Consider the following 23781-nt stretch of genomic DNA (forward strand, 5'->3'; position numbering starts at 1 on the left):
TTTCATTTCAGGTTACTTTCAGGAGTGAAAAAGCTCTTTATATTTCAGTTGACAGACGGGAAAGTCACTGTGAGAAATAATATTATAGTAACCCACTTGACACATGTAAGTCATTTATGTTTATTGTAACTTAATTCAAATGGAGAGAATGATGAAATGAGTGACAGTGTTCATGATGCGTCCATACAATCATATGTTGAGTCCACCCTTCACAAAACCACTGAAATTCAGAAGTGACGAAAAGTAAAAGAATTAAACCGTTTGTATAAATCATGGCAAGATAACTTTAGAACATTTACAATATTCGAATCGTTGACTACAGTTAAGATCTAGAAAGTAAGATTAAATTGTATGGTTGTACAGTGCTTAGATAATTATTTTCTCTTTCTTTCTTTCTTCCTTTTGTTTTGTTGGTTGTAGGGCTAGAACTTGGGACCTCATCCCTGTCCCTGAGATTTTTTGCTCAAGGATAGTGCTCTATCACTTTGAGCCACCTCACCACTTCAGGTTTTCTGCTGGTTAATTGGAGATAAGGGTCTCATGGACTTTTCTGCCTAGGTTAACTTTGAATCTGATCCTCAGATCTCATCCTCCTGAGTAGTTAGGACTTCAGATGTGAGCCACTGATGCCCAGCTAGATAATTCTTTAAGATTGTTTGTAACTAATTTTTATTTACATTCTCTTATTTTCTTTTTATTCTGTCCTAGCAAAGCTATATAATTATTTTGCCTACAGCTGATATATATATTTTAAGTATATGCTATAAATCCATGTTGTGTAGAAATTAATACTCACTGAATAAAGAAGTAAATATTCAAGAAGTAAATGTTCAAGTGGCTCACACCTGCAATCCTACACAGGAGACTTTGATCTGAGCATCATGGTTCAGGCCAACCTGAGCAGGAAATTCCATGAGACTCTTATCTCCCAATTAAGCAGCAAAAATGTAGAAGTAGAGATGTGGTTCAAGTAGTAGAGCGCTAGCCTTGAATAAAAAAGCCAAGTAAGAATGTAATGTCCAGCCAGGCGTGGTGGCTGGCTACTCAAAGGATGTGAGGTCCTGAGTTCCAGCTTCAGTACTGTACTGACACACACAAAACAGAATTATTCATCATTGTATTCTATTAAACATGTTATGAAATGGTCACTAAGCCAGGCACTGGTGATTCACACCTGTCACCTAGCTACTCAGGAAGCTAAGATCTGTGGATCATGGTTCAAAGCCACCCTGGGCAGGACAGACCATGAGACTTATCTCCAACTAACCACTAAAAATCCAGAAGTGGAGATTTGACTCAAGTGATAAGAGTACCAGCACTTTTCCTTGAGGGAAAAAGCCAAGGGAGGTTGCCTAGGCACAGTTCAAGCCCCAGTGTGTATGTGTGTGTTTGTATATGTATGTCTAAATATTTGAGTTAATTAAAACATAACTACTGTTAGCCAGGTGCCAGCGGCTCACACCTGTAATCCTAGCTACTCAGGAGGCTGAGATGTGAGGATCACGGCTCAAAGCCAGCCTGGGCAGGAAAGTTCGTGAGACTCTTATCTCCACTTAACCCACCAGAAAGCAGGAAGTAAGGCTGTGGCTCAAGTGGTAGAGTGCTAGCTTTAAGCTGATGAGCTCAGGGACTCCGCACCCAGGCTCCAGAGTTCAAGCCCCACACCAACCCAAAAAACAAAAAAAAGAAAGAAAAAGAAAAATAACTACTGTTTGCTTCTGTTGTAGAGTTGTTTACAATCTGTGCTGGAACAAATAGCAGAGTATGGCCAGGTTGTGTTTCGACTCCAGGAGTTTATTGATGAAGTCATGGGGCACAGCTCTGAAAGCTTATTACCTGGTGGGGGTTCTGTGCCTAAGAAGTCCACTGAAGCTCCCTTCAGAACCTATCAGGCTTTCATGTGGGCCCTGTACAAATACTTCATAAGTTTCAAGGAGGAACTTACAGAGATTGAGAAGTGCATCATCAATAACGGTATTTAACTGTTCTTTAATTTGTAACACACTTATCTCATATTTGAATGCCACTCAGATGATCAGTCAGTACAAGATTTGAAAATTACCAGCTTGTGTGATATACCTGTAATCCTAGCTTTGATGGGAGATGAAAGCCAAGGGGAACAAAGGTTAGACTGGAAGCTTAGCTCAAGTGGTAAAGTTCTTAAAGACCCTGAGTTTAAACCCCAGAACTGCCAAAATATGAACTGTAAGTAGGGAGAAGAGAAGGAAGGAGGAAGGATGGATTACATGGCAAACAATTATTATAAGGGCATCTGTGTTTTCAGTAATTTGAAATTTATATTTATGCCATTTATGTCTCTAAAATTCTGAAGAGTACAGAACACTTTATAGTGAAAATTCTTCTCCTAAGCTCCCTTCCCTAGGTCCACAGCTCTTGTGCTTACTTCCTGAAGTAGTTTAGACATACCCATGAAATGCACACACATTAACCCATGTCTGGTAGTCACTGTCATTTAGATTTCAAAGCTTATACTATATACATATATGGCATAATTCTGTTTTATAGACTGTTTTATTGTATAGCAATATCATAGCCAAGTTATTTCTTATGGACATTTAGACAGTTTCCACTCTTTGGCTACAACAGAATTACAGTGATAGCCATTCAGCCATTTCATTAATTATGCATGTACACCCTATGCAGATTCTTCAAAATAGAATTGCTGGGTCAGGACATGTTATGGCATATGAAAATTTGCTAGCTTTTGGCCACATTGCTCTCCAGGGCAATACAGATAAATAAGTTTGTGTTCTTGTCAACATTGTATATTTCCTCACACACTACCAACAGTGAATTCCTCATAATGCGATGTTAGAACCCACCATCCTCCATTTTGTTAGGTCAATGGTATGGCATGGTATCGTTTTAGTGTTTATGTCATATTTAGGACATGTGTTTTTCCTTGCTTTTGAGTTTGGCTTGTTGATGCTTACAGATACCACGATCACTCTTGCAATAGTAGTGGACAAGTTGTCACCACGGTTGGCTCAGCTCAAGGTTCTGCACAAGGTGTTCAGTACTGGAGTAGCAGAAGTGCCACCCGACACACGGAATGTCGTTCGGGCATCTCACCTGCTCAATACCCTGTACAAGGCCATCCTTGAATATGACAGTGTTGGAGAAGCATCTGAACAAACCGTATGTGGGGCCTCTGCCTGGTTAAAGAGCATGCCAAAAATAATTGTGGTCTGTGTGTGTGTGTGTGTGTGTGTGTCAGTGTGCATGTGTGCGCGCCCATCCAGAGGCTTGAACTCAGAGCCTGAGCACTGTCAGTTTTTTTGCTCAAAGCTAGTGCTCTGCCATTTGAGCCATAATTCCACTTCCAGCTTTTTGCTGTTTAATTGGAGATAAGAGTCTCATGGACTTTCCTACCTGGGCTGGCTTTGGACTGTGATCCTCCGATCTCATCCTCCTGAGTAACTAGGATTACAGGGGTGAGCCACCAGCACCCAGCTAAATGCTGTTTTAATTCATGGTGTATCAAGCCAGTTATTCAGCTTAAAATTAGTTTCCACATTCAAGACTACGAGAAACTGGCCTTTTATCACTAATTGCCAAGATGACCAGAAAGATGAGACAGGACAAAGCAAGATGTGAAAAATACTGAGTTAATGTAGATATTTGCAAAAACTCTGTTCATACTACAAACATAGTCCTGTAGTATGAGGCACCTAAAGCAGTCACATTAATAGAACGAGGGTGGTGGGCACTACTGATGCCTGGGGAAGGGGAATTGGGGAGTTGTTTAATAGTTGTTACATCACAAAAAAGTTCTAGGATCTTTTTCATAACAGTGTGATAGGATTTAAGTACAAGTCCAATAAATGTATACTTAAGAATGATTAAAGTGGGCTGGGGATATAGCCTAGTGGCAAGAGTGCCTGCCTCGGATACACGAGGCCCTAGGTTCAATTCCCCAGCACCACATATACAGAAAACGGCCAGAAGTGGCGCTGTGGCTCAAGTGGCAGAGTGCTAGCCTTGAGCAAAAAGAAGCCAGGGACAGTGCTCAGGCCCTGAGTCCAAGGCCCAGGACTAGCCCCCCCCCCCCCCCAAAAAAAAAAAGAATGATTAAAGTGATGTACTATGTGGTGCCACTGCCTGTGATCCCAGAGCTTGGGAGACTAACTGAAGCGGGAGGATTGCAAATTTGAATCCAGCCTCAAACTTTTCTCCAAAAAAAAAAAAGAAGTTTAAGACGATAAAGTTTAAAAGTACAAAACCAGTGCCTGGCGCATGTACTCACACTTGCAATCTCAGCTGTGCTTGAAGGAGACATTAGGAGGATCATGGTTAGAAGGAAACCAGGCTAACAGTTTTAGAGAAATTCCCATCTGCATTTCAGACAATAGTTGGGCATGGCGACATGCAACAGTCATCCCAGCTTCGCAGGAAGTATAAATAGGGAATTATGATTTAGGCCTATTCTTATCCCTAAAATAACAGGGCTGGAGGTGTGGTTCTGGTGGTAGAGTGCCTACCTACCAAGTGCAAGGCCCTGAGTTAAACCCTAGTACTACAAAAAAAAAAAAAGAAAGAAAAGCACAGATCTAACTAGTCTGCAATGTAGAAGGGTACAGGTTTACTCAGGTGCAATTTCTAGGTTTATTTCTGCCTGTTGTGTAATTTCTTCTTTTCTTGTCATTTTAGTATTACACTTCAGGATAATAGAGCTTGGTTTCTTTTAACTCTGAATATTTTTCCTGCTGGAAAGTATAAGAGAATGAAGTGAAGTGTATGTGTGTGTATGTGAGGAGAATGTGTAGTCAGTGCAATTGTCCGCGTCTGCCACAAGTTGTGTCTATTGTCTCCTTGATTTCCACTCTTAGGAGGATTCTTACATGAATGGTTAACAATATAGCTATCCCATGTTTAGAGGAAGCTTTCAAAAAGACTTTAGAGTATATATTTTGAGGACTTTAATTTCTTATTAGTTTCAAAAATATGTACAAATCCAATTGGGGATTTTATTTTGAGGGGAGGGGTAACTCAAGGCTTGGATCCTGCCCCTGATACTTTGTGCACAAGGATAGTGCTCTGCCACTTGAACCAGATTTTACTTTGACTTTGTGGTAGCTAATGAGAGATAAGAGATAAGAGTCTCATGGACTTTACTGCCTAGGCTGGCTTTGAACTGAAGTCCTCAGATCTCACCTTTGATTATGGATGTGAGGCACCAGCACCTGGCCCAGTCAGTTTTGTTCAAGGCATTTGGAAATGCTTAAACCTCATGTGATCCTGGGCCTGGATCTAAGCGCAGGCCATGCTCTTGTCCTTAGGTTTCCCTCCTGTTCTCCCTGTGGGTGGAAACAGTACGGCCCTACCTTCAGACTGTCGATGAGTGGATCGTACACGGGCACCTATGGGACAATGCCAGGGAATTCATCATTCAGAGGTAGGTTGCTTGTGGGGTAAAGGGATGCTGGTGCTACCATCACTTAGGGGTTATCTCATATCAAAAGTGAAAGCGTCTGGGGCTGGGGATATGGCCTAGTGCCAAGAGTGCTTGCCTTGCATACATGAAGCCCTAGGTTCGATTCCTCAGCACCACATATATAGAAACGGCCAGAAGTGGTGCTGTGACTGAAGTGGCAGAGTGCTAGCCTTGAGCAAAAGGAAGCCAGGGATAGTGCCCAAGCCCTGAGTTCAAGGCCCAGGACTGGCAAAAAAAAAAAAGTGAAAGCTTCTTTAGTTGCACATGGTACTGAAGCCAAAGATCAAGTGCCAGACCTGTGTTGCCAACATAGTGCAAGCATTTCCTACTGCATCTTTGCTTTTTTGGGGGGTGCCAGTACTAGGGCTTGAACTCAGGGCCTGGGGTACTGTCCCTAAGATTTTTCATTCAAGGCTTAAAGCTCTACCACTTGAGTCACACCTCCACTTCCAGCTATTTACTAGAGAGAGAAAAGTCTGTGTACTTCGCTACCTGGCTTGGCTTTGAACCACAATCCTCAGATCTCAGCCTCCTGAGTGGCTAGGATTACAGGCGTGAGCCACCAGAGCCTGACTTCATTGGGTTTTTTTCTTAACAAAAACATAAAACTGCAATGGACAACTGTTTTTAAGTCCTTACAGCCTGGATAAGACTCATAGGGAGACTGACCTGCCTTCAGCCAAAGCTTACCTCTGTTATTAGGTCCTGTTTTATCAATCTCGCATGAGGATTATTTGGGAAATGGGATTCTGACTACTCTTTTAAGGGAAGAGTGGCCATGATTTCACTGTTAAAAGTGACCCAGTTTAATGAGGGAGGAGGGAACAAACAGTACAAGAAATGTATCCAATGCCTAACATATGAAACTGTAACCTCTTTGTACACCAATTTGACAATAAATAAGTAAAAAATTTTTAAAGAGTGACCCAGTTATTAATCTAGGTGTGACTCAATGGTAAAACATGAGCTTAGCGTACACAAAACCATTGGTCAATCTCCAGCACCAAAAAGAGACAAAAAAATCAATCTGTATGGGAGTAAAAAGGTAGAAGAACCTGGAAATCACTTTCATAGGAGATGTGAAAATGAAAAAACTTTTATTCTGAAGAAGACCCCATTTGTCATATTTTGTTTAGTTCCAATTCAGGAAATAATTTCCTTTCACCTGTGCCATTCAAAGTTTATATCAGTAGTACTTTTCTGTGTTAAACTGCAGTCAGATAAAAACCATCCTGTTCTAGCCTGTTTATCTTGCTAGTAATTACTAATGCCATGTTTTATAATATCTAGATACATATCTAAGCCAGCACCAGATGTACTATTAGATTTAAAGAAAGTAATATATAATTTACAATTCTTTTCAATCCCTGTAGAAACAAAAATGTTCCAGTAAACCACAGAGACTTCTGGTATGCAACTTACACGTTGTACAGCGTATCAGAAAAGACAGAAAATGAAGAAAAAATGAGCGACAATGCTAGTGCGAGTTCTGGCAGTGACCAGGGCCCCTCCAGTAGGCAACACACCATGGTGTCCTTCCTCAAGCCTGTCCTGAAGCAGATCATCATGGCCGGCAAGTCAATGCAGCTGCTGAAGAATCTGAGGTGTGCAGAGAGTGCCACGTGCCAGGCGGCCGCCAGAGGTAACCTGCTGGCCCTGTGTTTCCCTCGGCCTCCCCCTCTCACTCGCCCCCGTCCCGAGGTGCCCAAGTATTTTGTAGTTTGAAGCTTGATAGAAGCCTGTTGCTTTGGTGGAAAATATCATCATTGTTAAATGAATGAATGAACATGCTGCTGTGGATTGAAACAATTATTGCCAGGTGCGGGTGGCTCACTTCTATCATCCTAGCTACTTAAGAGGCCGAGATCTGAGGATGAGGGTCAAAGCCAGCCCGGGAAGAAAAGTCCATAAGGCACTTTAACTCCAGTTAACCGGCAAAAAGCCACAAGTAGAGGTGTGTCTCACATGTGCCAACTTTGAGCAGAAAAAGGCAAGTGAGAGCTTGAGGCCCTGAGTTCAACCCCTAACACTGGTACGAGCACTCCCTCCAACCCCCCCCCCACACACACACATCAGAAAGATTATTTTCATCGGAAACTTTTGGCAGTATATTTGGAAAGGCAGTGGTAAGTTCTACAGTTCATTTTGACTAGTCCTTTTAAAAAGTGCTTCTGGCATTGCTTAATGTTTAGTTCTTGAGGACCATGGATCCTCATAACCATATGAGTCAATATATTTTTCTTTGTGGAATATTTTCGTTTTGACTAAATGGCTAACTATATTTCCTGGGCAATGGTTTTCCAATGAAATTTGTCTCTTTTATGTCATATCATAGTGCAGAAGGGTTATAACTTTCAAGTATTATTTGTCTGGGATTAACTGTTCATAGTAAAATGTGGTCATATGTTATACTTAACTGTGAACTTTGCAGTTGACAGAGGATCTCAAATGGTTAATTTTGTTGCACTGTTAAGGGTAAAAAAAAGCAGAGATAAATGTTCATAGATCAAGAGAAAAATATCAGGCGAAGTTGAACTTGCTCAGTGTTTGTTAATGCGACTTAACAAGAATATAATTCACCTTACCTATTTATGTTTCAGATGCAGAAAGAAAAAGCTTGCACACCCTCTTTCTAGAATCTGTACAGTCACGTCTTCGACGTGGAGAAGATTCTGCTCCACAGGTCCTTACAGAGCCACAGGCAGCCACAAAGAACCTAACGAAGATGCAGTCCATTGCGGAACAGCATCTGGAGCTGGATGATGTCCAAGACCCACTGCTAGCTGTTAACTTTGCAAGGTGATGAGAGCAACTCAATCTGTGAGTTCTGGATGGCTTCTTCTGGACTTTCCTGCCTGGGCTGGCTTCAAACCATGATCCTCAGATCTCAACCTCCTGAGTAGCTAGGATTACAGCTATTAGCAACATGTGCCCAGTTCAGAAAACCATCTTTAATTAATAGAATACAAAAAGATACTGTGTTTATCTAGTTCACACGTATAACATTGCCTACTCCTTTTTTTACGGAGAGCGGGGGGCACATTTAAAGACTTGGCCCTTTAGTCTGTGTCTGTGCCCTGGAAATGCTGTTGCTTGTCTAGAATGTGCTTCTAGAAGTCTGGGCAGGCATGTGCTTGGGGATTGGGTTGATTTTAACCACTTAGCCATATTCTAGAAAGCTCTTAGCCACATGGTGCCCTGTTATCTGATGGCCAGCACTCACTGTGTGGCTCTAATAGAAGGACCAATTCTAGCACCCTAAATGCATCACTAACTCTGAAAAGATGTTACAGGGAGGGAGGTTTCCTGATTCTGTAATAGTAATTTTAAGACTAAAGGTAAAAATGGGACTCCACTTTTGATTGAAGATACTTCTAGAAGTTTATGGCAACTCATAGAATCATGACTCACAAGTCAAATATCAGTGGCTCACACCTGTAATCCTAGCTATTCAGGAGGCTGAGATTTGAGGATTGTGGTTTAAAGCCAGCCCAAGCAAGAAAGTCTGAGACTCCTAGCTCCAATTAACCATTAAAAAGCTGTAAGTGGTGCTGTGGGTCAAGTGGTACAGTGCTAGCCTTGTTCAAAACAGTTCAGGGACAGTGCCCAGGCCCTGAGTTCAAGCCCTAGTACCTGCATTAACAACAACAACAGAAAAAAATCCATGTTTTTTATCTTAAAGGTTGTACTTGGAGCAGAGCGACTTTCATGAGAAATTTGCCGGTGGTGATGTATGTGTGGATAGATCTTCAGAATCTGTGACATGCCAGACTTTTGAATTGACACTGAGGTCTTGCCTCTATCCTCATATTGAAAAGCAGTACCTACATTGCTGTGGAAATCTCATGCAAACTCTAAAAAAAGATTACAGGTAAAAAAAAGAGCTATTTAGTTTGGGGAATAATCAGTTGTTGACTTTAAAAGCGGTATGACGTGTGTGCGTGTGTGTGTGTGTATTATACATAGAGACTTCTACAATATTTTATATTTAGTATTACTACTAAATTATTATTAGGCCTGGTGAGGTAACTCATGCCTGCAATCCTAGCTACTCAGGAGGCTGATATATGAGGATTGTGGTTTGAAGCTAGCCTGGGCATGAAAGTCCATGAGACTCTTTCTCCAATTAACCACCAGAAAACCAGAAGTAGAGCTGTGACTCAAAGTAAAAGAGCACTAGCCTTGAGTGAAAAAGCTCAAGGACGGAGCCTGTGCCCTAAGTCCAAGCCCCAAGACCAACCCCAAAAAAGGAAAAAAAAAGAGTGACAAACGATATATTAACAAATATTAGCAGTGAAAATTTACCATGGGTAGTGGGATTAGATCAATTTCTGTTCTTTTCATTGTTATGATTTTGCTTGGTTCTCTGTGATGTTAGAAAACATACATTATTTGTTTCTGGTTATTAAAGAAAGGAAGCATATACTATATTAGTGAAAAAAGTCTTCAGGAGCTGATAATATTTCTAGTTTTAGCAAATGTCAGATGTACCAATGCTCCTACCTGTGGCAACACACAGACCGGATCCTGGCCAAGAACTGAGCTTGACATGCTTAAAAGACCTTTTCTCACTTCTGTCCATTCAGGTTGGTAGAGTACTTGCAGGCCATGAGGAATTTTTTCTTAATGGAAGGTGGAGATACCATGTATGACTTCTACACTTCAATTTTTGATAAAATAAGAGAAAAGGAAACCTGGCAGAATGTGTCTTTTCTTAATGTCCAACTCCAAGAAGCAGTTGGTCAGCGCTACCCTGAAGATAGTGCACGGTAATGGATGGGAGGTATCTTTGACTATAAGTACTTAAAAACAGGGCCAGGCCTGGTGGCCCACACCTATAATTTCAGCTGCTTGGGAGATGAGATAGGGGATTGTTTTTTGAGGCTTGATCAGGCAAAAAGGTGTTGAGAAAATGAGACCTAATCCAAAAAACAATCTGGGCATGGCGGTTCCACGCCTGTAATCCCAAATACAAAGAGAGTGAAGGTAGGATGGCCTGGTAGCCATCCCAGACAAATGGACAAGATTTTGTCTGAAAAAGAAAGCATTAAGGGCTGGAGTTATGTCTCCAGTGAGAGAATGCTTGTTAACAAGGCCATGAGTTCAGATTGCCGCCAAAAATAATAATAAAGTACATAGTAAACCATATCCCAGGATAAGGAGGAACCTGTAAAATGTTCATATATTATTTGATTATATCGGCTGTAGTAATGTACACTTGTTGTCCCAGCTACTTGGGAGGTTGAGCCAGGAGTTTGAGGCCAACCTGGGAAGTACCTTGTCTGAAAACAAAAAGCTAATAAATAAAAAGGAAAATTGAGGCAATGGGTAGCCAAGAGTCATGATCACAGAGCGAGAGCAGACTGGATTTGTATGGTGGCCTCCCTTATAGGCCTGTAGTAAGCCATTTTCTCTCTCAGCTCCTGTGCCTACTTGCTGCTGTTTCTTGTTTTTGTTTTTGGTTTTTTTTGGCCAGTCCTGGGCCTTGGACTCAGGGCCTGAGCACTGTCCCTGGCTTCTTCCCGCTCAAGGCTAGCACTCTGCCACTTGAGCCACAGCGCCGCTTCTGGCCGTTTTCTGTATATGTGGTGCTGGGGAATCAAACCTAGGGCCTCGTGTATCCGAGGCAGGCACTCTTGCCACTAGGCTATATCCCCAGCCCTTGCTGCTGTTTCTTAAGGAAGCTCTGCCATCACAGGGTAGACCAGCAGTCCTGACTGTCCGTATCTCTCAGCCTTACTCTCTCCCACCACAAAGGACTTGACCTTCACAGAGTGACCTTCACTGCTTGGGCTCAGTTACACCCTCCAAGGCACCTCACATCAGACAGACCAGCTTCGTCTCACCAGAATGGGAGATTTTTACCCTCCTGCTTCATATTTGCCAGCCATATGTCTTATGCACATCTACACCTGTTCTCTGGCTTCCTACATCCTTTCCTTCTCCCCACTCCAGTGGCAGACTCTCCCGTTTGTGTCCTGACAGAAGTCTGCTTCTTATTACATCTCCTCCCTGCCATGAAGGTGGCTCTGGAAGGAGGTGAGAGCAGCTGTCACTTGCTTAGCATACAGCTGTATATTTAGGAGTGACCTGCTGAATTCACTTAGTGAATATGGTATAAAAGACTATTAAGTGATATCTTTGGCTAGTGCCTGAGTTGACTAATTCATAGTCATACAATGACCCTCCCTCTCTAGTTAACTCCATCTGGGAAGCTGGGAATTGGTGTTTCACACCTGTAATTCTTAGCTATTCAGGAAGCTAAGATCTGAGACTTGGGGTTGGAAGTTAACCTGGGCAGAAAGGCCTATGAGAAACTTATCTCCTGTTAACCATCAAATAGCCAGAAGTAGAGATACAGCTCAAGTGGTAGAGCACCACCAGATGAGAGAAAAAGCCAAGTAAGAACCCAAGGGCCTGAGTTCAAGCCCCATACTTGCATGTACACATAAATTCTATAGTGAACCTCTGGGTATCATCTTCTGGAGAGTCAGGTCATGTTTCAATACCACCAATATTACAGTTTTAGATCCAAGCAAAAACAGGACACTTAATGTACCTGAGTAGTTCCTGGTGCATGGAAATATCAACAACAAAAAAGAAGAAACCTTTGCCTTTCTTATTTCTAAAACCCATTTCCTACTCTGGAATAGATGCTTGAAAATATAAATTTGTTATACTCACAGTTTACAAAATATGCAGGGTTTTTTCTTGGTAATCTTATGCAGATTAATGTTAAATGTTTTATTGTTGTTGTTTTGTTATCTGTGCTAGAAATAGAACCCAGGGCCCCTCTCATGCTCTACCACTAAGTCGTACCTCCTGCCCTCAACTGTTTATTAAAAGATAATTTTTATATGAGTAAAATACTGTCACAAATTAAAACTGACACTTCTTTATTTAGTCTGTCTATATCTTTTGAAAATGTTGACACAGCTAAGAAGAAATTACCGGTCCATATCCTAGATGGTCTGACTCTGAGCTACAAGGTAAGCCCTGATGTTCCTTATGTGAATATTGTTTACCCCTAAAACCAAATCATGCAAGGACTAGGTCACTTCTGAATCTGATTTCTGTTTTTGTTTTCATAGGTTCCATGGCCTGTAGACATTGTGATAAGTTTAGAATGTCAGAAGATTTATAATCAGGTCTTTCTTCTCTTGTTGCAAATAAAATGGGCAAAATATAGTCTGGATGTTTTACTGTTTGGTGGTAAGATTTTTTTTTCAACAGATAAATCCAATTTATTTTTAGCCCTGGCAGGGAGAGGCTAGTGGGTTTAGGTTTTGGGGTTTTGGGGTTTTGGTTCTGGTACTGAAGTTTTAACTCAGCATTTGAGTGCTGTCCCTTAGCTTTTCTGCTCAAGGCCAGCATTCTAACGCTGAAACTGCAGCTCCACTTCTGGCATTTTTGCTGGTTAATTGGAGGTAAGAATTTCACAGACTTTTCTTTCCTCCTACCTTCAAACTTTGATCCTCAGGTCTCAGCCTCCTGAGTAGCTAGAATGATAGATAATGAGCCACCAGTGCCCAGCCATTTTTCTTTTTTTGCCAGTCCTGGGGCTTGAAATCAGGGCCTGAGCACTGTCTCTGGCTTTTTGCTCAAGGCTAGCACTCTACCACTTGAGCCACAACGCCACTTCTGGCTTTTTCTATATATGTGGTGCTAAGGAATGAACCCAGGGCTTCATGTATACGAGGCGAGCTCTTTACCAGTAGGCCATATTCCCAGCCCCTCAGCTATTTTTTTTTTTTTTTGGCCAGTCCTGGGCCTTGGACTCAGGGCCTGAGCACTGTCCCTGGCTTCTTCCCGCTCAAGGCTAGCACTCTGCCACTTGAGCCACAGCGCCGCTTCTGGCCGTTTTCTGTATATGTGGTGCTGGGGAATCGAACCTAGGGCCTCGTGTATCTGAGGCAGGCACTCTTGCCACTAGGCTATATCCCCAGCCCTCTATTTTTTAAGATATAGAAGAATATCAAATTTAATATCAGTTTTGTAGACCTTAAGTATCTAAATGAAATATCAGGAGGTTGTATGTAGAATAGATCTGAAATGCAAGAACTTATTAGACACCCCAAAAAGTTCTTGAGCCAGATGCTGGTGGCTTACACACTGGTAATCCTGTCTACTCAGGAGGCTGAGATCTGAGGATCACAGTTCAAAGACAGCCCAGGCAGAAACCATGAGATTTTTATTTCCAATTACCCACAAGAGGGGCTGGGGATATAGCCTAGTGGCAAGAGTGCCTGCCTCGGATACACGAGGCCCTAGGTTCGATTCCCCAGCACCACATATACAGAAAACGGCCAGAAGCGGCGCTGTGGCTCAAGTGGCAGAGTGCTAGCCTTGAGCAGGAAGAAGTCAGGGACAGTGCTCAGGCCCTGAGTCCAAGGCCCAGGACTGGCCAAAAAAAAAAAAAAAAATTACCCACAAGAAAACCATAAGTGGCTCAGAGTTGTAGAGTGCTAGTCTTAAGTAAATCAGCTCAGGGACAGCACCCAAGCCCTGAGTTCAAGTCCCACAACTGACAAAAAAAGTCTTACTGAGTTATACAAAAATGTTTTATGCAAAGTTAGCAGGACTTGTATATGTTTCACAGCAGTGATGGCAGAAGCAATAAAAAGACCTCTGTCTCGTGATCTTCCAAACCACTGCAGTTGGGTCCCTCATAAGACCTGGTCAGGGTGCCGCCAGCAGAGCAGATGCCAGATCGCTTAGAACTCTTTACTCATAGAACGTTGCACGGAGGTTTGAGTCAATTCCCTTTTCATCCATTTTGCTCTTTGAATCTTGTAGAACTAGCCAATACTGCAGAGAAACCCCAAGTTAAAGAAGGCCTTCTACATGAACAAGACACAGTTGCTCAACTTGGTCTGCAGAAGGAACCAGTAAGACAGCAGATCCATCGCATGTTCCTCTTAAGAGTGAAGCTCATGCATTTTGTGAACAGTTTACACAACTACATCATGACCAGGGTTGGTGTCCTTTCACACTCCTCACCTCTGTACCTTGTGTAGGTCGTTACTCGTAGAGAACAATTTAGCATATATTAATAAATACTAAAGAGTCTCAAAATACTTTAAATTTTGGAAAATGGAACACATACACAGTTGGATCATGAAATAACATGGCAGTGGGGGTTTTATTCTTATAAAAATATCCCCAAAGGGCTGGGAATGTGGCTTAGCAGTAGAATGGACTAGCAAAAAAAAAAAAAAAAAAAGTATGTGTCCGTGAGCTTTTGCTTAAGGATAGTACTCTACTTTCTCATTGAGCCACAGCTCTGCGTCTGGCTTTTTTCTAGTCCTGCCTAGGCTGGCTTTGAACCATGATCCTCAGATCTGAGCCTCCTGATTAGTTAGGATTACAGGTGTGAGCCACTGGTGCCGGGCTTGTTTTGTTTGTTTGTTTGTTTGCTTGTTTTAAATTTAGTTTTTAAATTATTATATTTAGATGGGCAAAGGTTTCAATTCAGCATGTCAGTTTATAAGTATAATGCAACTTGGTCAGTGTCACCCCTTCCATCATCATCCCAACCCCACCCATCCCCAAGTTACCTCATTCTGTTTTCACATTCGAACATTATGACTGATTCGCCCACTTTTTCTTGCTTCACTCATCTGACCCCTCTCCCCAACCCCTCCTCTGACAAAATATGTTTCACCTTCCTGGTACTCATTTGCTTAAGCTGTAAGTGTTCAAAGGACTTCACTCATTAGAAGCCTCCCCTGTGTATTCCATACTTAAGTCAGTTAGCTTATATGTGCATATGGCCCTGTATATGTTTTCATATGTTTATAATTCATATCTAACTTCCACATATGAGAAAACAAGCAGCCCTTGTCTCAATGACTTGTTTCACTTGGGAAAAAACATAGTAGCATAAAACATAGTAGCACATGTGTATCCACAGACCATGCTTCCTCAAAGTGTACACACCTAAAGCCATGAATGGCCCATGAAATTTCATCAGTGCTCATAGGTGTCCCCGGAAAATGGCTTTAGTAGGAACAGCTAAAATCCCCAAGCAAGGTGGTGTGTGTAAGGTGAGAAGCACAGCCATATTTTCTTTAAAATAAAAACGAATTCCCTGAAAAATAAGTGGAACTGCTATTCTCTTTAAAATATATTTATTTATTATTATTAAGTAGTTGTACAATGGGGCTTCAATTCCAGTGTCAGGTTATGAGGACAGTGTTTCTTGGTCATTGTCACCCCTTCCATTGTTCTCCCCCTTCTTTCCCCTTTCCATCCCCACCCCAAGTTAATATCATTCAATTTTTTACAGAGGAACTGCTTTTTTCTTTTTCTTGTTTGTATCTGCCAGTCCTGGGGGCTTGGACTCAGGGCTTTTGTGCTCTACCACTTGAGCCACAGCTCTGTGTCCAGCTTCTTTAGTGCTTAATTGGAAATAAGAGCCTCATGGACTTTCCTGCCCCAGCCTGGCTTCAGTCCTTGATCCTCAGCCTCCTGAGTAGCTAGGATTATAAAAGTAGATATCTTATATTTTCAGTAAATGTATCTAATATTTCTTTAAAAGCAGTGCATTTTCTCTGTGATTGGATGAGCTTACCTCTCCTTGCCAGGTAGTGTGTTAGTGTGAAGATGAGTATGCATTCATTGTGCTTGGGCTGTCCCAAGGACCAGCCCTGCCATCATCCAGGGAACCAGTCGCCTTTAAAGAGGAGCATGGAGGGCTGAGAATGTGGCCTAGTGGCAAGAGTGCTTCAGCCTCATGTACATGAAGCCCTAGGTTTGATTCCTCAGCACCACCATATATATGAAATGGCCAGAAGTGGTGCTGTGGCTCAAGTTTGCAGAGTGCTAGCCTTGAGCAAAAAGAAGCCAGGGACGGTGCTCAGACCCTGAGTTCAAGCCCCAGGACTGGCCAAAAAAAAAAAAAAAAAAAGTAAATAAAGAGGAGCGTGGTTATTGAAGGAAGAATTTGAAAGTCGCACAAGTTGAGTGAAAGCTTTGTGTGCAGCACCTGTGTCCCCAAAGATGTGTACTAATCTTGTTTTTCCTTTCTAAGATTCTCCATAGTACAGGGCTGGAGTTTCAGCACCAAGTCGAAGAAGCCAAGGATTTAGATCAGTTGATTAAAATTCACTACAGATACTTGTCAACCATCCATGACCGATGTCTCCTGAGAGAAAAGGTATGGCAGATGTCACAAGTGTGGTAAGGAATGACAGGCACATGGAAATAATCTGTTTTTGAATTTTGAAGTACTAAGCTCTTATCCTCCAGAATCTTCTGCTAGGAAAGACCTAGTCAAATGAGTAACCCCATTGGTCCTACTACTGGGAATTATATCTGAGAAGAGTATGAGAGCTGTGTTGCCAGCACAGTGTGTGCTACACTTGCACTCAGGTGTAATTGGGTCAATAGCTTGAAGTAAAGAGTACAACCGATCCGGGGACACACACACTTGCACAGTGTGGAAACTCTTAACTCATGGCTGCAGGTGTGCTGTATAAGTGCACCTACTCCCTATGATTGTGAGAAACTTCGCAGCATGCCAGCCATGGGAACTGCTCTTCCCAGGTTACTAGGGCAACCAAATGGTCCTTGTGGGTTGGGATCTTGTATTTTAGGTCTACTGCACTGCTAATCAGTGCCTCCTATGCTGGGCACAGCAAATGTGGGCTGCATCCCCAGTTCACTTGGTTTGGGGTCCAGTGCCCTTATGGATAGAATGAGATCCATGACTAAATCAGGTATGTTTGATGTCAGCATCCAAACATCGTGATAGAATCTGTGTTCTATCCCTGACTTTGGTCTCCAGGTCAGCTTTGTGAAAGAAGCAATCATGAAGGTGTTGAATTTGGCTCTCATGTTTGCAGAAGGCTGGCAGGCAGGCCTGGGAGCTTGGCAGTAAGTATGCTTTTGTGATCATCTGCACTGTGGCCATTTCAGCTTCCCTCCTGACAGGCTTCATTCATGAATTCCGTCTTTATTCCAGCAGCCTTTCACATGCCACTGTAATGAAGAAGTTTAAAGGTGAATTTGAGAGCTTGGGGTTTAGCTCAGTAGTGTCAGGCTTGAGACCTTACCCGAAAAATAACTAAAGCAAGGCCTCCCCTGATCACTCATGATTGTAACATACTAGGCACTTAGGGAGGGTCGAGAGGATCACAGTTTGAGGTAGGCCAAAGCAACAAGTTCAAAAGGCCCCAAACTCAACCAATAAGAAGCTGGGTTTGGTGGCACTTGGCCTGTCATCCTGACTATGTGGGAATCGTGAATAAGAAAGATCTGTCTAGGGATTGGGAATGTGGCTTAGTGGTAGAGTGCTTGCCTAGCATGCATGAGGTCCTGGGTTGATTCCTCAGAACTACATAAACAGAAAAACCTGGAAGTAGCATTGTAGCTTAAGTAGTAGAGTGCTAGCCTTGGGCAAAAGAAGCTCAGGGACAGTACCCAGGCCCTGAGTTCAAACCCCAGGACTGTCAAATAAAAAATCTCAGTCTAGGCCAACCTAGTACATAAGATTCTGAACCAAACCAAACCAGACGAACAAACAAAAACAGCAAAAGGCTGGAGGTACAATTCAAGGAATGAAACATTTGCCCGGCAAGTTCAAAGCCTAGAGTTCAAATCCCAGTTCAAATCCCAGTACTGCCAAAAAGCAAAATTGCATTTTTAGTAATTTCAAATTTTAAAGTTCTTCACAGATAATAAATGGTTAAAAAAATAAAAACGGGCTGGGGATATGGCCTAGCGGCAAGAGTGCCTCCCTCATATACATGAGGCCCTGGGTTCGATTCCCCAGCACCACATATACAGAAAATGGCCAGAAGTGGCGCTGTGGCTCAAGTGGCAGAGTGCTATCCTTGAGCAAAACGGGGCCAGGGACAGTGCTCAGGCCCTGAGTCCAAGGCCCAGGACTGGCAAAAATAAAAAATTAAAAAAAAATAAAAACACAGAACTATGTAAGACAATGGGAATATCTTCAGTCTTCCTAAGTTTTTAACTGCAAAAAAAAAAACCCACCATGATTTTATATTCTATGAATCTTTGCAACAATTTGAAATTTATAAGACAAAATGCTGGGTACCCAGAGGCACATTCCTGTAATCCTAACTATTCAGGAAGCTGACATATGAGAATTGCGATTTGAAGCTAGCCTGGGCACGAAGGTCCATAAGATGCTTATCTTCAAATTAACCACCAAAAAGCTGGAAGTAGATCTGTGACTCAAGAGGTAGAATGCAAAAATTGCTCAGAGACAGCACCCAATCCCTAAGTTCAAGCCTAGGACTGGCACAAAAAACAACAAAAAAAACAATGTAAGGCGGGTTGTATTCCTAGCTATATCAGAGGATAAGGCCGGAGGATCACCAGTTCAAAGTCCACCTCAGTTAATATAGCAACACCCTGACTCAAAGGAAAACAGGACATTTCACAATTTATTATATAATATTTAGCCCTAAACAATTAAAATATTCTAAGTTACTACAGTACTTTCTAGCCTACCTGTGGACTTTTATATGTTTTATGTAAACTGGAACTTATTTTCTCTCCTAGAATGGAATCTATCGAGAAAATGGAGTCTGACTTTAAAAACTGCCACATGTTTCTTGTAACCATTTTAAACAAAGCAGTCTGTAGAGGATCTTTTCCTCACTGTAAGTACACTGTGTTATGAGGTGATTGCATTTCAGTTTTCTTGTAGCTAAGTCTATGTGTCATTGTTTGGTATTGGCCTCCTAGAAGAACTGGAAATTCTCACCAGTGTGTGGTACTTTGAATTGCTTTTCCAGAACAACAGTTTCATTGGTGAATTTCTTTTTTTTTTGGGGCGGGGGGGGGGGTGGGGCCAGTCCTGGGGCTTGGACTCAGGGCCTGAGCACTGTCCCTGGCTTCTTCTTGCTCAAGGCTAGCACTCTGCCACTTGAGCCACAGCGCCCCTTCTGGCCATTTTGTGTATATGTGGTGCTGGAGAATCGAACCCAGGGCCTTCATGTATACGAGGCAAGCACTCTTGCCACTAGGCCATATCCCCAGTCCCTCATTGGTGAATTTCTAATGCAACACTTAGGCTGTTGATTATGGTGATGCTTTCTTGAACATGAAATACTGCAGGATGGATGTGTCACTGTGCTTTCTGTATGTAGTCTCTTTTGTGTGTGTATGGTGGTCATGGGGGCTTGGACTTGCAGCCTGGGCGCGTTCCCTGAGCTCTCTTGCTATAGCGCTCTACCACTTTGAACAACAGTGTCCCTTCCATTTTTCTGGTGGTTAATTAGAGATAAGAGTTTCGTGGCTGGGCATGGGGAGGAGGGTGGCTCATACCTCTGATCCTAGCTACTTCGGAGTCTGAGATCTGAGCATCATGGTTGGGAGCCAGCCCTGACAGGAAAGGCTGTGAGGCTCTGTCTCTACTTAACCACCAAAAACAACATTGAAGTATACTGTAGCTCAAATAGTAGAGCACTAGCCTTGTGCAAAAAAGCTCAGGGACAGCGCCCAGGCATGAGTTCAAGCCCCATGACTGACCAAAGTAAAAGTCTCATGGACTTTTCTGGGCTGGCTTTGAACCACAATCCTCAGATCTCAGCCTGAGTAGCTAGGATTGCAATGAGCCTCCAGCTCCTGGCTGTGTAATCTCGTGTGTGTGTGTGTGTGTGTGTGTGTCTGTGTCTGTGTCTGTGTGTCTGTGTGAATACTGGGGCTTCAATCCATGGCCTCATGCTCTTACTTGCTTTTCTCCATCAAGGCTGGTGCTCTACCACTTGAGCCACCATTTCACTTCTGGCTTTTTGCTGGTTAATTGGAGATAGGAGAGAAGAGTCCTTTGGCTTTGTCTGCCTGTGATGGCTCAGATCTCAGCCTCCTGAGTAGCTAGGATTATAGGTGTGAGCCACCAGCATCTAGCCCTTGTGTAGGCTTTATAACTATTCCCTTCTAACAAAGATAAGGAGGTTGAGTTTTATGTTTTCCTTTTAAGCAATTTTTAAACTCCCAAGGCTGCCTGTCACAAGGAAATGTAGACGTGACGCCTCAGAACACAGTGTGCAGTACATGGGGGAGGTCTGTTGATGAGTAATGGAGAAAAAGAGATCTGTTAGTCTGGAAACAGAACCAAGTAGCATCTCTCTTTTTAAAGATAAAGTGTTTTGGGGCTGGGGATATGGCCTAGTGGCAAGAGTGCCTGCCTCATATACATGAGGCCCTGGGTTCGATTCCCCAGCACCACATATACAGAAAATGGCCAGAAGTGGCGCTGTGGCTCAAGTGGCAGAGTGCTAGCCTTGAGCAAAAAGAAGCCAGGGACAGTGCTCAGGCCCCAGGACTGGCCAAAAAAAATTAAAAAAATAAAAATAAAAAAAAAGATAAAGTGTTTTTTCCTATGTGTGCATATTCTAATTGTAATACATGTTCTTTGAGTAACAGAAACAAGTGTGCTGTTGTATAAGAGGAAACATTGGTGCATCGGTCCATGTTTACTATATAATATACACACTAGACAAGTGCGTGATGGGCCGGAGCAAGGTTTTCTGCTACATGGGGCACAAGTTTTATTTACTGGGTAAAAAGTCTTTTTTAAAAAAAAAAATCTGAGATCGAAATAAACCTCATTTCTTTCATTTCTATTTAACAACTGAAGGAGTCCTTTTTATTAATACATTAAGAATATCAGTTTTGGAGACCAGATGCCAGTGACTCACATCTGTAATGCTAGTTTCTGAGATCTTAGGATCCCAGGTTGAAGCCAACCTGGGCAGGAAAGTCTGTGAGATCCTTATTTCCCGTTAACCACTAGGAAGCTAGAATCAGAGGTGTGGCTCAAATGGTAGAGTGCAGTCTTAAGGGAAATAGGGAAGGGATAGCACTTAGGCCTTGAATTCAAGCCCCAGTACTGGCTCACACGTGCACGCACGCTCGTGTACACACACACACACACACAATCAGTATTTGAAATTCTAACCACACTTTACTATCTTATTTAATATTGTAAACCAGTGATATAACCTGTTTTGTAACCTCATGTTTTATTCTTCCCACAGTGGAATCTCTAGCCCTGTCACTCATGGCTGGCATGGAACAAAGTTAAATATTGTTAATGGTATACACTCTTCAGGTTCCATCTACATACGCATACGTGTACATTTCCATCCTATGCAGCTGGGAAGTAAGAATCCTTTTGTTTCTGTTTGTTTTAAAAACTGTGGTTCACAGTCTAGACCAATGGATTGAAGACGTTTTCTCTGGAGATGGTGGGAGTATGTAGATTATGTGTATAAGTTATATAAATAATGCAAAGTGTAAAAAAAGTATTTATTCTTAATAGTTTTTTAAGCTATAGAGTCGTATTGATGACTTTGAAATGTAAATTATATTTAGAAAAATGTATTGATATTAAAAATATGTTAATGCTCATTTGTCATATTTTCTTGTTTGCATTCTTTTTTCTTCTTCTTTTGAAAGGGTCTTACTATGTAGCCCAGGCTAGCTGTGAACTTGCGGTTCTCTAGCCTCAGCCTCCTCTGAGTTGTGATTACAAGTTTGCACTGCTCAACCCATCGCAAATAAACTGATACCTCGAATTTCTTTTTCTTCTGCTGTTGCTGTACTTTTGTCACTGGAATTTATCAAGTAGAGCTTTACATTTCCTCTTTGCTAGAAGTAGTCTTAGACTTGACAGCCCTAGAAGTGTTTGAGGGGTTTTTTGTGCCTTAGGAAATTTGAAATGGAAAATATCAACACCAATATATATATAAAGCCAATTTCACATAGAGCCAACTCATGTATGTTGATTATTGTTGTCTGACATTTTAAACAATTTTTGCAAGCTTACCATTTGAGTTTTATCTCAAAACTGGGCTTATCATTCAGTTTTTTTACATATTTTCTTTAATTATTTCTTGGCGTGAGAATTCAGTAGACACCAAGCAAGAACAGATGGGTAAGATAAATAGAAAAATGCAGAAAGGAACTGAACATTAACCATCAAAGTGACATTTATAATTTTTATTAAAGCCATCATTTAACCACAGTAGAGTACACTTTATCATACTTACACAAAATGTTCACCCAGATACATTGTTCCCTTGAGCATAAGATCCACTCGATTTTTATTTTTCCCATAGTGTTGGGGTCAGCTTGTGCCTTTAAGAGGCCACAGCTGTCCTTGGCCTGTCCCTCCCCTTCCTGCCTTTAACAGGAAGAGAAGCCCCTGTTTCTGGGGCGAGCAAGTGTGCAATGGCGGAGGGGTACCCCAGGGGCCCATCCTTGGGAGGCTGGGCCTCCACCCACAAGGGAGGTCCCCTGACATCACTTGACGTACAGCTCTCGTGGCCAATCTGTTGTCCCTTCCCTGTGCCCGCCTTTAGGGTATATCTTTGTGGCTTCTCACTTGAATAAATCAGAACCGTCCCAGAGACGTCTCCGAGATCTCACGCACTCCTGTCTTCCTTGGGCTGGCGAGTATGGAGGTCTCGCACCCACACGTGACCCAAGGCTAAACCCGGGACCCCACTCCTGTGTCGATACCCTACCGGCCCAGGGCGGGGGGCAGGGGGACATGAGAGAGTGAGTATGGATCCCCTGCAGAGGAGATAGACAAGCCCAGGACCTCTCCCCATGTGTTGGGGAGGAATAGAGCTAAGCCCGGCAAATTTAAAGCCCAACACCATAGTGTTCACTTTACTTAAATCTTAGTTTAGGAAAATATTTCCAAAGGGCATAGAGGATGCTTCTAAAGGAAAACATTTTGGGACACAAATTTTTCTCAGTCCCATTATGCAGGCTTGAGTTCCCAGGCCCACCTTCCTATAAAGCCACAGGAGGTGAGGATTAGATAAAGTGCATTCTAGTTGTTCATTCTTGCCATGGGGGCTGGTGATGGCCACCAGAAGCAGAGGAAGTCTAGGTAACACACCATACGGTGCTTATTTTTTAAAAGGCCCTTTTCTGAGGGAGATGGTTCCTGGAATTTAGAGATACCTCTTATTGAAAAGATGCAGCCAGGCACTGGTGGCTCGTACCTCTAATCCTGGCTACTCAGGGAGCTGAGATCTGAGAATTGTAGTTTGAAGCCAGCACAGGCAGTAAAGTTTATAAGACTTATCTCCAGTTAATCACCAAAAAGCTGGAAGTGGAGCTGTGGCTCATGTGGTAGAATGCTAGCCTTGAGCAAAAAAGCTCAGGAACAAACAGGCCCTGAGTTCAAGCCTCAGGACTGGCACAAAAAAAAAAAGTGCCTAAGGGAGAAAGGAAAAGGAATGACTACATCTTCTTTATTTCCTTGGAAGAACAGTGTGAACAGTGAAACACCTAAGCAGGGTTCCACTAAATATCACTGTTGTAGATGTGAACTC

General features: G+C 42.4%; 1 protein-coding gene across 4 annotated transcripts in view; it reads left to right on the forward strand.

Moving 5' to 3' along the window:
* Tubgcp5 (tubulin gamma complex associated protein 5) overlaps window positions 1-22008 on the forward strand; it is a 35302-nt gene extending 13294 nt beyond the window's left edge. For all 4 annotated transcript variants that reach the window (XM_048329563.1, XM_048329565.1, XM_048329566.1 and 1 more), the window contains exons 9-23: window positions 12-105; window positions 1728-1974; window positions 2957-3159; window positions 5301-5416; window positions 6829-7097; window positions 8056-8254; window positions 9138-9326; window positions 10042-10224; window positions 12360-12444; window positions 12547-12667; window positions 14252-14430; window positions 16488-16613; window positions 17244-17332; window positions 18986-19086; window positions 21469-22008. In XM_048329563.1, coding sequence (XP_048185520.1) covers window positions 12-105; window positions 1728-1974; window positions 2957-3159; window positions 5301-5416; window positions 6829-7097; window positions 8056-8254; window positions 9138-9326; window positions 10042-10224; window positions 12360-12444; window positions 12547-12667; window positions 14252-14430; window positions 16488-16613; window positions 17244-17332; window positions 18986-19086; window positions 21469-21515 — 2248 coding nt within the window. In that variant the 3' untranslated portion in view covers window positions 21516-22008. The remainder of the gene's footprint in view (window positions 1-11; window positions 106-1727; window positions 1975-2956; window positions 3160-5300; window positions 5417-6828; window positions 7098-8055; window positions 8255-9137; window positions 9327-10041; window positions 10225-12359; window positions 12445-12546; window positions 12668-14251; window positions 14431-16487; window positions 16614-17243; window positions 17333-18985; window positions 19087-21468) is intronic.
* The last annotated feature ends 1773 nt before the right edge of the window (window positions 22009-23781 follow it).

This window comes from Perognathus longimembris, chromosome 20, assembly GCF_023159225.1.
Source record: "Perognathus longimembris pacificus isolate PPM17 chromosome 20, ASM2315922v1, whole genome shotgun sequence".
Lineage (NCBI taxonomy): Eukaryota > Metazoa > Chordata > Mammalia > Rodentia > Heteromyidae > Perognathus > Perognathus longimembris.